This window comes from Salmo salar, chromosome 11 (genome assembly GCF_965601325.2).
Source record: "Salmo salar chromosome 11, fSalSal1, whole genome shotgun sequence".
NCBI classification, from domain to species: domain Eukaryota; kingdom Metazoa; phylum Chordata; class Actinopteri; order Salmoniformes; family Salmonidae; genus Salmo; species Salmo salar.
Genome location: NC_138301.1, coordinates 112,168,335 through 112,181,986, shown reverse-complemented (window position 1 = coordinate 112,181,986; position 13,652 = coordinate 112,168,335). Strand labels below are relative to the sequence as shown.

Below are 13,652 nucleotides of genomic sequence, written 5' to 3'. Positions count from 1 at the left end.
GGAGCTGATTATGGACTTCAGGGCACAGCAGAGGGAGCACATCCACATCGATGGGGCCGTACACATCACTGACAATTTTGAAATGGTCCACCCATGCAAACAGTGTGGTGAAGGCACAGCAGCGCCTCTTCAACCTCAGGAGGCTGAAGAAATTTGGCTTGGCCCCTAACCCTTACAAACTTTTACAGATGCACCATTGAGAGCATCCTGTCAGGCTTTTATCACCACCTGGTACGGCAACTGCACCGCCTGCAACTGCAGGGCTCTCCAGAGAATGGTGCGGTCTGCCCAACGCATCACCGGGGGCACACTGCCTGCCCTCCAGGACAATTACAGCACCCGATGTCACAGGAAGGCCAAAAAGATCATGAAGGACATCAACCACCCGGGCCACGGCTGTTCACCCGTCTATCATCCAGAAGGCGAGGTCAGTACAGGTGCATCAAAGCTGGGACCGAGAGACGGAAGCTGTTTTTCAATCTTAAAGCCATCAGTTTTAAGTAGTCGTCACTAGGCCTCCACCCAGTACCCTGCCCTGAACTTAGTCACTAGCCGGCTACCTTAGAGGCTGCTGACCTATTTACATAGTCATGGAATCACTGGTCACTTTAATAATGTTTACATATTGTTTTACTTGTTTCATATGTATATACTGTATTCTAGTCAATGCTACCCAATTCAACTATTGCTGTGTATATATACTATTCTATCCTACAAATATACTAAATATTCTGTTCACATACTGTCCATAATGTCAATACATCCCATAACATACAGTGCATTTGGAAAGTATTCAGACCCCTTGACCTTTCCCACATTTTGTTACGCAAATCACCCCCATCAATCTACACACAATGCCCCATAATGACAAAGCAAAAACAGGTTTTTAGAAACAAAACAAAAACCTGGGAATATCACATTTACGTAAGTAATCAGACCCTTTACTGAGTACTTTGTTGAAGCACCTTTGGCAGTGATTACAGCATCCTCTCTTCTTGGGTATGATGCTACAAGCTTGGCATACCTGTATTTGGGGAGTTTCTCCCATTTCTTCACTGCAGATCCTCACCTGTTCTTATCTCTGTGTATATTTGGAACACTGAACAGTCCTGTTCTAATCTCTGTGTAAATCTGGAACACTGAACAGTCCTGTTCTAATCTCTGTGTAAATCTGGAACAATGTACAGCCCTGTTCTAATCTCTCTGTAAATCTGGAACAATGTACAGCCCTGTTCCAATCTCTGTGTAAATCTGGAACACTGAACAGTCCTTTTCTAATCTCTGTGTATATCTGGAACACTGAACAGTCCTGTTCTAATCTCTGAATATTTGTCTTTGTCCTCCAGGTCTCCAGGAGAAGGATTTGGGGATGACCTGCTGGAAGAGCAGCACTGTGCTGGACTACCCGTGTGACCCCAGAGAACCATCTTCCGTCACCACCTTTGTCCTTCTGCAAGTCCTGTAGAGAGCCCCAGGATTTAGAGCTTAAGCGGTGTCGGGGGGTGGGGAGGGCAGGGGGCAGGTGGATGGGTTAAAGGCACACATCCCTGTCTGCCAGAGAGCCACCCACCCACACTGATGGTGTCCCCTGCCTATGTTGCTCCCACCACCCCTCGGCAATGGTGACATGAGTGCGTGATGTGGAGGAGCCTATTGTATTTTTGAAGAGGAATCTCTACCACCTCCAAAACTACTGTTACAATCTGATTGTTTTCGCCGTGCACTCGGACTGAGTCTGTGCGGGGTGATGTTGCTGCCGTCATGCGGTCGCCTCCGGCGGCTCTTCCGTCAGTCTCACTCCCTCACTCTCCAGACCAGCCTCCTGCTCCTCTTCCTCTTCTGCATGGTGAGCGTCCTGGTCTCTGCCTACTTCCTCTACGGAGTCAAGCGGGAGCTGGAGCCGGCGGCGGGGGGTATGGGAGGGCCGGAGGAGGGCACTGCTGACTGGGACGACCGCCGTGCCGCCACACCCTCCACCTCCTCCCGGGCGCTCCCTCCACGCACGGCCAGGCCCTCAGATGCGTTGCGCACTGACCCTGTGGTGCTGGTGTTTGTGGAGAGCCTATACTCCCAGCTGGGACAGGACATTGTGGCCATCCTGGAGTCTGGCCGCTTCCTCTACCGAACCGAGATGGCCCCGGGAAAGGGGGACATGCCCACCCTGACAGACAAGGACCGAGGCCGTTTCACGCTGGTCATCTACGAGAACATCCTGAAGTACGTCAACCTGGATGCTTGGAACAGAGACCTGCTGGACAAGTACTGTGTGGAGTATGGAGTGGGTATCATAGGCTTCTTTAAGGTTAGTATGCAGTGGGTTTTATAGGCTTCTTTTAAGATGAGAGCCAGTCACTGATTTCAGCCCAGGACACCGATCCCGTATTATCTTTAATCAGCTGTGTAAACAGTGGTAAAATATAGATGCCTGTGAAGCTATAGAAATTACTCATTTGAATACTAGGGGCACTTGTACTGATTGTGTCTGTCAGATGTTGCTGTAACCTTCATTTAACTAGGCATGTCAGTTAAGAACAAATTCTTATTTACATTGACGGCCTATCGGGAAACAGTGGGTTAACTGCCTTGTTCAGGGGCAGAAAGACTGATTTTTATCTTTTCAGCTTGGGAATTTGATCCAGCAACCTTTCGGTTACTGGCCCAACGCTCTAACCACTAGGCTACCTGCTGCCCCAAATCTTTTTGTGCTTAAGCACCTCTTCAGGCTGACCCCATCATGGTGAATTAGACTCATCAGTCCCCTTCACCCTGACTCTGCCCTTGGCCCTCTGTCTGCAATAGGCTGCAATCACCACATAGACTAGAAGACGTCCTCCTGACCTAAGCACTAAATATCCTTTCCCTCTCTGGGATATGCATGCATTGCTGGAGGTCAGGTTTAGAGAAAATAGACACCTAGATTGGTTTATGTAACCACATAGTCAAATGACTAAATAAAATAGTAATTTTTTTCCTAATGTGTACCTCCCTGAATCCGAGGGGGAATTCTGTGATTTGCGATAAAAGTTTCTGAATGAAATATGCGCTCGTTAATTTTTAAATGACTCCCAGCTGCCTAAAAGGCGGGCAGGTTCCGCCTTGGTGTCATCTACCTCCAAGAGCAGCGAGTACAGTATAATACACACACACACACACACACACACACACACACACACACACACACACACACACACACACACACACACACACACAGAGGTTTGTATACAGAGCCTGTGCCTGTGGTTGTTTGCCATGCTGTGGTTGGCTGCTACCCTGCTGTCATGGCTGATAGCTCAGCTGATAATGGCCCCGTTGGAACATGGCTCAGCACATTCACCAGGAGTGGGAGTGGGACTCAGCTGCTTGGCTGCTACAGTACGTCCGCCTACCTAATTCTCTTTGGTTGGTTCTGAAGTGAACACCCACCTGTTAGAACCACTACACTGGGACCAAGTGGCCTCGCCCAGCCTGCCTGGTCCCAGAGCACTCAAGCAGGGCTACCGCAACTTCAAGTTAGATCCCGGCACTTGAACAGGGCTGTTATAACTACAGGTTAGATCCCAGCACTAGAGCAGGGCTGTTATAACTACAGGTTAGATCCCAGCACTAGAGCAGGGCTGTTATAACTACAGGTTAGATCCCAGCACTAGAGCAGGGCTGTTATAACTACAGGTTAGATCCCAGCACTAGAGCAGGGCTGTTATAACTACAGGTTAGATCCCAGCACTAGAGCAGGGCTGTTATAACTGCAGGTTAGATCCCAGCACTAGAGCAGGGCTGTTAGAACTACAGGTTAGATCCCAGCACTAGAGCAGGGCTGTTATAACTACAGGTTAGATCCCAGCACTAGAGCAGGGCTGTTATAACTACAGGTTAGATCCCAGCACTAGAGCAGGGCTGTTAGAACTACAGGTTAGATCCCAGCACTAGAGCAGGGCTGTTAGAACTACAGGTTAGATCCCAGCACTAGAGCAGGGCTGTTAGAACTACAGGTTAGATCCCGCCACTTGAGCAGGGCTGTTATAACTACAGGTTAGATCCCAGCACTAGAGCAGGGCTGTTATAACTACAGGTTAGATCCCAGCACTAGAGCAGGGCTGTTATAACTACAGGTTAGATCCCGCCACTAGAGCAGGGCTGTTATAACTACAGGTTAGATCCCGCCACTTGAGCAGGGCTGTTATAACTACAGGTTAGATCCCAGCACTAGAGCAGGGCTGTTAATAACTACAGGTTAGATCCCAGCACTAGAGCAGGGCTGTTAATAACTACAGGTTAGATCCCAGCACTAGAGCAGGGCTGTTATAACTACAGGTTAGATCCCAGCACTAGAGCAGGGCTGTTATAACTACAGGTTAGATCCCAGCACTAGAGCAGGGCTGTTATAACTACAGGTTAGATCCCAGCACTAGAGCAGGGCTGTTATAACTACAGGTTAGATCCCAGCACTAGAGCAGGGCTGTTATAACTGCAGGTTAGATCCCAGCACTAGAGCAGGGCTGTTAGAACTACAGGTTAGATCCCAGCACTAGAGCAGGGCTGTTATAACTACAGGTTAGATCCCAGCACTAGAGCAGGGCTGTTATAACTACAGGTTAGATCCCAGCACTAGAGCAGGGCTGTTAGAACTACAGGTTAGATCCCAGCACTAGAGCAGGGCTGTTAGAACTACAGGTTAGATCCCAGCACTAGAGCAGGGCTGTTAGAACTACAGGTTAGATCCCGCCACTTGAGCAGGGCTGTTATAACTACAGGTTAGATCCCAGCACTAGAGCAGGGCTGTTATAACTACAGGTTAGATCCCAGCACTAGAGCAGGGCTGTTATAACTACAGGTTAGATCCCGCCACTAGAGCAGGGCTGTTATAACTACAGGTTAGATCCCGCCACTTGAGCAGGGCTGTTATAACTACAGGTTAGATCCCAGCACTAGAGCAGGGCTGTTAATAACTACAGGTTAGATCCCAGCACTAGAGCAGGGCTGTTAATAACTACAGGTTAGATCCCAGCACTAGAGCAGGGCTGTTATAACTACAGGTTAGATCCCAGCACTAGAGCAGGGCTGTTAGAACTACAGGTTAGATCCCAGCACTAGAGCAGGGCTGTTAGAACTACAGGTTAGATCCCAGCACTAGAGCAGGGCTGTTAGAACTACAGGTTAGATCCCAGCACTAGAGCAGGGCTGTTAGAACTACAGGTTAGATCCCAGCACTAGAGCAGGGCTGTTAGAACTACAGGTTAGATCCCAGCACTAGAGCAGGGCTGTTAGAACTACAGGTTAGATCCCGCCACTAGAGCAGGGCTGTTAGAACTACAGGTTAGATCCCGCCACTAGAGCAGGGCTGTTATAACTACAGGTTAGATCCCAGCACTAGAGCAGGGCTGTTATAACTACAGGTTAGATCCCAGCACTAGAGCAGGGCTGTTATAACTACAGGTTAGATCCCAGCACTAGAGCAGGGCTGTTATAACTGCAGGTTAGATCCCAGCACTAGAGCAGGGCTGTTATAACTACAGGTTAGATCCCAGCACTAGAGCAGGGCTGTTATAACTACAGGTTAGATCCCAGCACTAGAGCAGGGCTGTTATAACTACAGGTTAGATCCCAGCACTAGAGCAGGGCTGTTATAACTACAGGTTAGATCCCGCCACTAGAGCAGGGCTGTTATAACTACAGGTTAGATCCCGCCACTTGAGCAGGGCTGTTATAACTACAGGTTAGATCCCAGCACTTGAGCAGGGCTGTTATAACTACAGGTTAGATCCCAGCACTAGAGCAGGGCTGTTAATAACTACAGGTTAGATCCCAGCACTAGAGCAGGGCTGTTAATAACTACAGGTTAGATCCCAGCACTAGAGCAGGGCTGTTAGAACTACAGGTTAGATCCTAGCACTAGAGCAGGGCTGTTAGAACTACAGGTTAGATCCCAGCACTAGAGCAGGGCTGTTAGAACTACAGGTTAGATCCCAGCACTAGAGCAGGGCTGTTAGAACTACAGGTTAGATCCCGCCACTAGAGCAGGGCTGTTTAGAACTACAGGTTAGATCCCAGCACTAGAGCAGGGCTGTTAGAACTACAGGTTAGATCCCAGCACTAGAGCAGGGCTGTTAGAACTACAGGTTAGATCCCAGCACTAGAGCAGGGCTGTTAGAACTACAGGTTAGATCCCAGCACTAGAGCAGGGCTGTTAGAACTACAGGTTAGATCCCAGCACTAGAGCAGGGCTGTTAGAACTACAGGTTAGATCCCAGCACTAGAGCAGGGCTGTTAGAACTACAGGTTAGATCCCAGCACTAGAGCAGGGCTGTTAGAACCAGAGGCCAGCCACCAGCACCCTCACTTTTAATTACACCCAGGCAGGGGATAGAGGTTGCTTTAAGCCCCTCTCGTCCACCCATTAGTCATTGAGCTTAATCCCATATCCATGTAGTTGCTGTATAATTGGAGTAAATCCTCCCCTCCTTAACTAGCACTACAGTCAGCCTAACCCTGGGTGAATTATGAGGAGACTATGTTAAGAACTGCACCCTTTTCCGGCTGTTTTGTGGCCGTTTGGCCAATCAGCCCGTAGTAACCCTGAGCTAGTAATCATGTTGCCAAGACGCACCGAGGGCTAGTATTTGATATACCATCCTAGTCCCTATATATATCTGACTGAGAGGTATGCCTAATAGCTATAGGTCAGTGATGTTGAATTCCTTAAGTCAATATCCAGACAGATATATGCATAGTAAATCATATTCTTTAAAGTATGATATTGCCAGTGGCTCTGAGAGCAAAGCAGCATCTGCTAAACCACTGAATTATGGTTTGACAGGCTCAGGATGACTCACTGCCTGGGGCTGCTGTGACCGTGATTGATTTGTTTAGAATCGCCAAATGCTGTTTATCACTGATCAATACAACAGTTATGGGGCTCCTGCTCAGAATGTAAACAAAGAAATAAGGGGCAGAGGGTTCACCTAAGTATTTATTCCCCCCCCCCCCCACACACAAATGGATAGGAAAGAGGATACCTAGTCAGTTGCACAACTGACTGCATTCAATGGAAATGTGTCTTCCGCATTTAACCCAACCCCTTCAAATTAGAGAGATGCGGGGGGGGGGGTCCACATTATTGGCACCCGGGGAGCAGCTGTTGTTGGGGGTTAACTGCCTTGCTCAAGGGCAGAATGGTAGATTTTTCCACCTTGCCGGCTTGGGGATTCGAAACACCGACCTTTCGGTTACTGGCCCAACGCTCTTAACCGCGAGGCTACCTGCACACAAACACAGATTTACACACATACACACGACCGACGCATAGCCACACTTATGGGAATTATAGAGCCCCTTTACCTCTTTGGTAATGAATTTCTGAATCGGTGTCTATTGTGTGTAGGAGAATTTTAAGTGACATTGCCAGGTATGTAATCATCTCAAGGATAAAGTGTGCAAATGTTTTCACCAGGAAACTAACTGTAAACAGAAATGCAGCTGACTCCATCTCTCCCTTGTCCTCTCTCCCAGGCTAATGAGAACAGCCTACTTAGTGCCCAGTTGAAGGGCTTCCCCCTCTTCCTCCATTCCAACCTGGGCCTGAAGGACTGCAGCGTCAACCCCAAGTCCCCCCTGCTCCTCATCACTAAGGCCCGGGAGGTGGAGCGAGGCCCCCTACCTGGAGATGACTGGACTGTCTTCCAGTCCAACCACTCTACCTACGAGCCTGTTCTCTTAGCCAGGACCCGGGTGCCTGACCTGGGCATGTCCGGGATGGGGGTGGGTAGCAGCCCCCTCCATGCCTCTGTTGTTCAGGACCTGGGGCTTCACGACGGCATCCAGCGGGTGCTCTTCGGCAACAACCTCAACTTCTGGCTGCACAAGCTGGTGTTTGTGGACGCTGTGGCCTTCCTTACGGGCAAGAGGCTGTCTCTGTCTCTAGATCGCTACCTGCTGGTGGACATCGATGACATCTTCGTGGGCAAGGAGGGCACCCGCATGAAGGTCTCAGATGTCAAGGTAAGCATCTGCAGTGGATTGGTCTTTGTACGGGGGGTTTTGTATGTGAGAAGTTGGTTTACTTGTGTGGGTAATCATGTGTAATCGCTCATTATCTGTAATCACTTATCTGTTGCATCCCAATCTGCCCTATTCTATTGCTGGTGCATACATACTTCCCAGAGAGCCATGCTGTGTCATGGCGAGTAACAGTAAGTCATGCAGGTGTCAGAGGCAGAGCTGACCGTGATTGAAGGAGACAGAAGGTGAGACAGCCAGGTGACATTACTTTGTAGGACAGAGTCCATGCTAGAGCTGTGCAGATGTGACGGTGACATGGGCACAGGTGCAGTCACCAACATGTCTGTCCCCAGGGGGAGCCGACTTGAGGACAGAGGGACACAGTTGGCCTGACTGCCATGGCAGTCTCACCCTGCCATTTTCACACACACACACACACACACACACACACACACACACACACACACACACACACACACACACACACACACACACACACACACACACACACACACACAGAGAGAGAGAGAAAATTAGTGCAGCGGAGTGGAACAGAATATATTTTCTTGTATTTCCATCCAATGCCTCGTTTGAAAGTAGAATAAGACTCTGTTACTGGATTCCCTCCACTCAGCTCAGACAAACACTTATAACAAACTAAAGGTCAGGAGCCGCCCTCCAGCGTTCTTCCACATCTTTCTCTTTCTCCCTCAAACCCAGAGGACGGTCTTTGTCCATACAGCCTCCCTCCCACAGCAGTAGGGTATGAAGCTCAGTTTAACCACTCTTCTCCAGCTTTGCTTTGTGTGATGAGTTGTTGTTCAAAGGGCGTCCACAGACTCGCCTGCAGCATAAATATTTGATACAGCTTTGTGTTGTTTTCTCTTCTTCTTCCTCCCCTCCCCCGGTACGAGGGAGTGACTTTCAGTGAAGAGGGGGGAATGAAACATAAACACAATCAAAGCGGTCTTGTTGAGTTGTTTTGTATGTCGGCGGGCCACAGCAGTGTTAAATATGAATCAGGCTCTGATTGAGCTGTGGGAGAAATGGGGGGGGGGGGGACTAAACCTAAAAAACAAATGGATGCAGATGCAAAGTGAATATGGAAAGGGTATTGAGGAAGGTTTGAATATGGATACGGTAATGAAGGGGGGGAGAAATGTATGCACTGAATACTACTGCTAACTACAGTCCTTAGAGAAAATCAAATCAAGCTTTATTTATAAAGCACATTTCATACATGGAATGCAATGTGCTGCACAGGAAAAAAAATATAAACAATGAAAATAAAATCTGAAATGTTTACAACAAACATAAGATTAAAAAAATAAAGGAATGACCATCTTAATGACTAAAAAACAGTTGACAGAAAAGCAAAGCTAAGAAGATGTCTTAAGATCTCTGAAATATGTCCACAGTTTCAGGCCCTCAGGTTCTCTCGCAGGCTATTCCAGGGGCTCGGGGAATAACTAAAGGTTTCCTCTCCATGTCTCTTTGTCCTAGGTTTTGGTATAGTTAAAGGGCCAGTACCAGAGGACCTGAGGGACCTACTGGGTACATAACTTAAAAGCATGTCTGACATGTATTGGGATGCGCAATCGTGGATTGATTTCAAAACCAATAAAACTCACAGGCAGCCAGTGCAGAGACCTTAAAAACAGTCCGTGTGGTCTCTGTCTGGTCTTAGTCAGTACCTGTGCTGCAGCATTATGTATGTTTTGCAGTTGATCAATGGCTTTCTTGGGTAGACCAGACAGGAGAAAATCACAGTAGTCAAGCCTGCTTGTAATAAAAACATGGATGAATCTTATTGTGTGATTCAAAAGTTCCGAATCTAAAATAACACCAGTTTCTCTCTGTGCTTTTGCTCCAACAATAAGTACCTCGGTCTCGTCTTGATTTAGCTGGAGGAAGTTGAGAGCCTTTTAATTATTTACATCACTAACACTGTCTAATAATATCCTCTGGTGACCCAGAAATGCAAAGTTGTGTATCGTCTGTGTAGCAGTGAAAATCAATGCTGTGCTTTCTGATAAAGCTGCCAAGGGTTAACATGTATAACTAAACCCTACCGGACCCAAATTCCAACCTTGTGGAACGCCACATGTGATGTGTGTTTTCTCTGAATTATGTTCACTAAAGGTGACAATCTTGACCGGTTAAACAGGTCCTAAACCAATTTAGAACTGGACCGGACATCCAACCCACCTCTCCAGTCTGTCCAGGAGGTCATCATGGTTAACATTGTCGGTTGCAGCACTTAAATCGAAGAGTACAAGGACAGAGCTCTGTTTGGCATCTGTGATCATTTTACCGCTTTAACTAAGGCTGTCTGTCTGCTGTGGTGGGCAAAAATATATATATTTTACTGTTTGAAAACCAATTTCTCCAGAATTTTGCTTAAGAATGAAAGGTTGGAGATTGGACACAAATTGCTAATAGCTGAAGAAACTAGATTATTAAGAAAAGTAATGTAAAATGTTTCACCATAGCAGTTTTTAGTGCAGTTGGGAAAGTGCCTGTGAACAGGGAGTGATTTAACAATCGCTTGCACTATTTCAGATATGCAATTAAAAACTGTTTTGAAGAAGGTGATAGGATTGTGAAGGCAGGTTGAAGGCTTAAGTTGTGATATCACTTTCCTGAGCACGTCTGTGTAAACGAGGGGGTAAAAAATCCATAGTGCCTTTGCGTGGTAGGCTATGGCACATATCATTAAACATCTCATCAGGTCTTGCTTGACTCATACCCAGCCTAATGTTGGTTATTTTATCTCTGAAATATGCTGCAAACTTATTTAGATGGGGAGGAAAGTTCACATAGGTTTGAGGGGGTAGGATTTATCAGGCCATCAATGGTTGAGAAGAGCACTCTGGAATTATTCTGATTTAATAGTGATCAAGTTAGAAAAATGAGTCCGTCTGGCATTACTAATTGCCTTGTTATATATCCCAAGTTACTGTCTCAGAATATCATAATGGACCTGCAACTTTAACTTTCTCCACTGCCACTCTTCCTTTCTGCAATTTCTCTTTAATTGATTAGTTGCCTCACTCATTCAAGGCCCTCTCTGTTTGGATGTGGCCTTTTTCAACTACTGGAGCTATGGCATCAATGGTTACTCTTAATTTGATATTAAATGAAAGTTATTAACTGAATCATCACTAGAGGAAGGCAGAATAGGTGGTGTCGTATTGTTCATACACGCAATAAAATCTGTAGCAACTTCAGGGGTAAGATGGCGTTTCTTAATAATGCGCTATAGGCAACAAGGTAGTAAAAAATCCACAGTGGGGATCAGATAAAGCAACATCAACAATAGAGGATATATCAAAAGAAAGCCCTTGGTAATAACCAGGTCCAGAGTATGCCCACAGTTAGGGTGGGCCCAGTAACATGTTGGATCAAGTCTGTAGAGCTCAGTAGATTCAGTAATTCAATGGCCTTGGAGTCAGTCTCTTTTTCTTTACTGATAAATCAGTAAAGAAAGTGCTTTGGTGGCCTTTACAGGGCCACTTTGCCCCTGGGGCATCTGCCTTGAGGTAACCAATGGAATAACAACCAAATTATTCATATTACAGCCACATTTTCTCACAGTCTCGCATCTAACAGAATGAAAGGAGATTACCTTTTCTATAAACTCACTAGAAGGCGGAGTAAAAAAAAAAGCATTATGTTACTCACAATAACCATAGTGCCATTTGTACAGGAGTTGACATGGTTTCCAAGTCCTCTGTTGCTTATTCTGACAGGGAGGACTGCAGCACTACCAGACCCTGTCTGTCAGTCTCTAAAACTTTTTCCAATGTTGCTGGAAATAATCCTGGAACCCCGACTCATCGACAGCTTTGCTATAGGAGGCGTTTAAAAATGAGATGTGGTTTACCTAAGTTACGGCAAGGTCAGTGTACAGCAAGGTCGGTGTACTTAGAAAGCAGGTTATCCTTTTCCTGCAGCCAAGCTAACAGCAGGAGGATATCATCCCTAAACTGCTTGATGGTGGTGCATTTAGGGCAAACAAATCCCTGTCTATTTTCCAGTTCTACCTTATCTTCATCTTGTGATTGTGTGGAAATCATCTAACACCTAAGGCATTTGTGCCCAGCCGGGGATAAAAACACCAGTGGGCTAGCACTGTTAGCATTAGCCTGCTCCGTTTTCATGATGGCTAGCAGCTAACTGCTACTTAACGGGAATCCGGGACACAAACTTGAGGTCCCAGCGGTAAAGACTGACCACGTCGCGCAGTGGCGTTTCTAGCTTGTATGGCTCCCTGAATCCCACCATTCTGCACGAACTGTAATTTTTATTCAGACATTTGGAACAACAAAAATGAATAATCATAACATTTAAAAATATATACAAAAATAAGACTCATAAATATCAAAAAGAAGTAACAAAGGCAAATAGAAAAAAATGTGATTTGGCACTCGAGCATCAATACATTACCCATCCCCCACACTGTCAACCAAGAGTCAAGACTAAACCGATTCACCTGGGTGGTGTGAAGACTGGTTTTATATTGTTCTTCACGATTTCGCACAAACCAGAAAAAATGCAACAAATGTCTGTGAAACTATATATTCACAGTATTATGAAAGAATTGTGGTTTATTTGGTAGTGTTTCGTAGTGTGACTGATTTTACTAATTGTATTAGTACTGTAGAAGTTAGAGGTGCGCTTTTTGATAGATTCCCCCCGCTCCCTCTACCTCGGGCTTCCAGTTCAGAGACCTGAGGTCAACCTACCCCTGCCCCATCTCGTACTTCTGAGTGGGAGACCTTCCCAGGCAGTAGCCTGCCTAGCTTACAAATTAGAATCAGGGAGCTCACTCCGACAAGATTAATTGACCCACAGTTCCACGTGGTGACATGATATTGACGTGACGTGCAAATGAGCGATAGAAAACCGATCGCGCAAATGTCACCATTCCAAAAGAAATGTGTCCGTCCCCGGCAAGACGCTGCTCTGGGTGGCTGCCCATGTCGCCTATACCCAACTCCGCCACTGACGTTGCGGAATCCTTAGCGATACAAACTTTAGCTATAATAAACAATTATTTAATGAAGACTATACTGACCAAAAATATAAACGCATCATGTAAAGTGTTGGTCCCATAAAAGATCCCAGTAATTTTCCATATGCACTAAAAGCTTATTTCTCTAAACTTTTGTGCACAAATTTGTTTGCATCCCTGTTGGTGAGTATTTCTCCTTTGCCAAGATAATCCATCCACCTAACATGTGTGGCATATCAAACAGCATTATCATTAGACAGGTGCAACCTTGTGCAGGGGACAACAAAAGGCCGTTCTGAAATGTTACGTTTTGTCACAACACAATGCCACAGATGTCTCAAGTTTTGAGGGAACTTGCAATTGGCATGCTGACTGCAGAAATGTCCACCAGAGCTATTGCTAGAGAATTGAATGTTAATTTCTCTACCATACCACTCCAACGTCGTTTTAGAGAATTTGGCCGTACGTCCAACCAGCCTCACAACCGCAGACCACGTGTAACCACGCCAGCCCAGGACCTCCACAACCGGCTTCTTCACCTGCGGGATCGTCTGAGACCAGTCACCTGGACAGCTGATAAAACTGAGGAGTATTTCTGTCTATAATAAAGCCCTTTTGTGTGGAATAAACTAATTCTAGT

The 13,652-nt window shown here is 46.4% G+C and overlaps 1 protein-coding gene across 5 annotated transcripts in view; it reads left to right on the top strand.

Moving 5' to 3' along the window:
- The window catches only part of LOC106563726 (bifunctional heparan sulfate N-deacetylase/N-sulfotransferase 1), a 139,074-nt gene that overhangs the window by 73,263 nt on the left and 52,159 nt on the right, over positions 1–13,652 (top strand). For all 5 annotated transcript variants that reach the window (XR_014379475.1, XM_045690149.2, XM_014129548.3 and 2 more), the window contains 2 exons: positions 1,347–2,302; positions 7,507–7,995. Coding sequence is in view for 4 of the 5 variants with exons in the window: in XM_045690149.2 (XP_045546105.1) it covers positions 1,748–2,302; positions 7,507–7,995 (1,044 nt within the window). In the remaining variant the exon portion in view is untranslated. The remainder of the gene's footprint in view (positions 1–1,346; positions 2,303–7,506; positions 7,996–13,652) is intronic.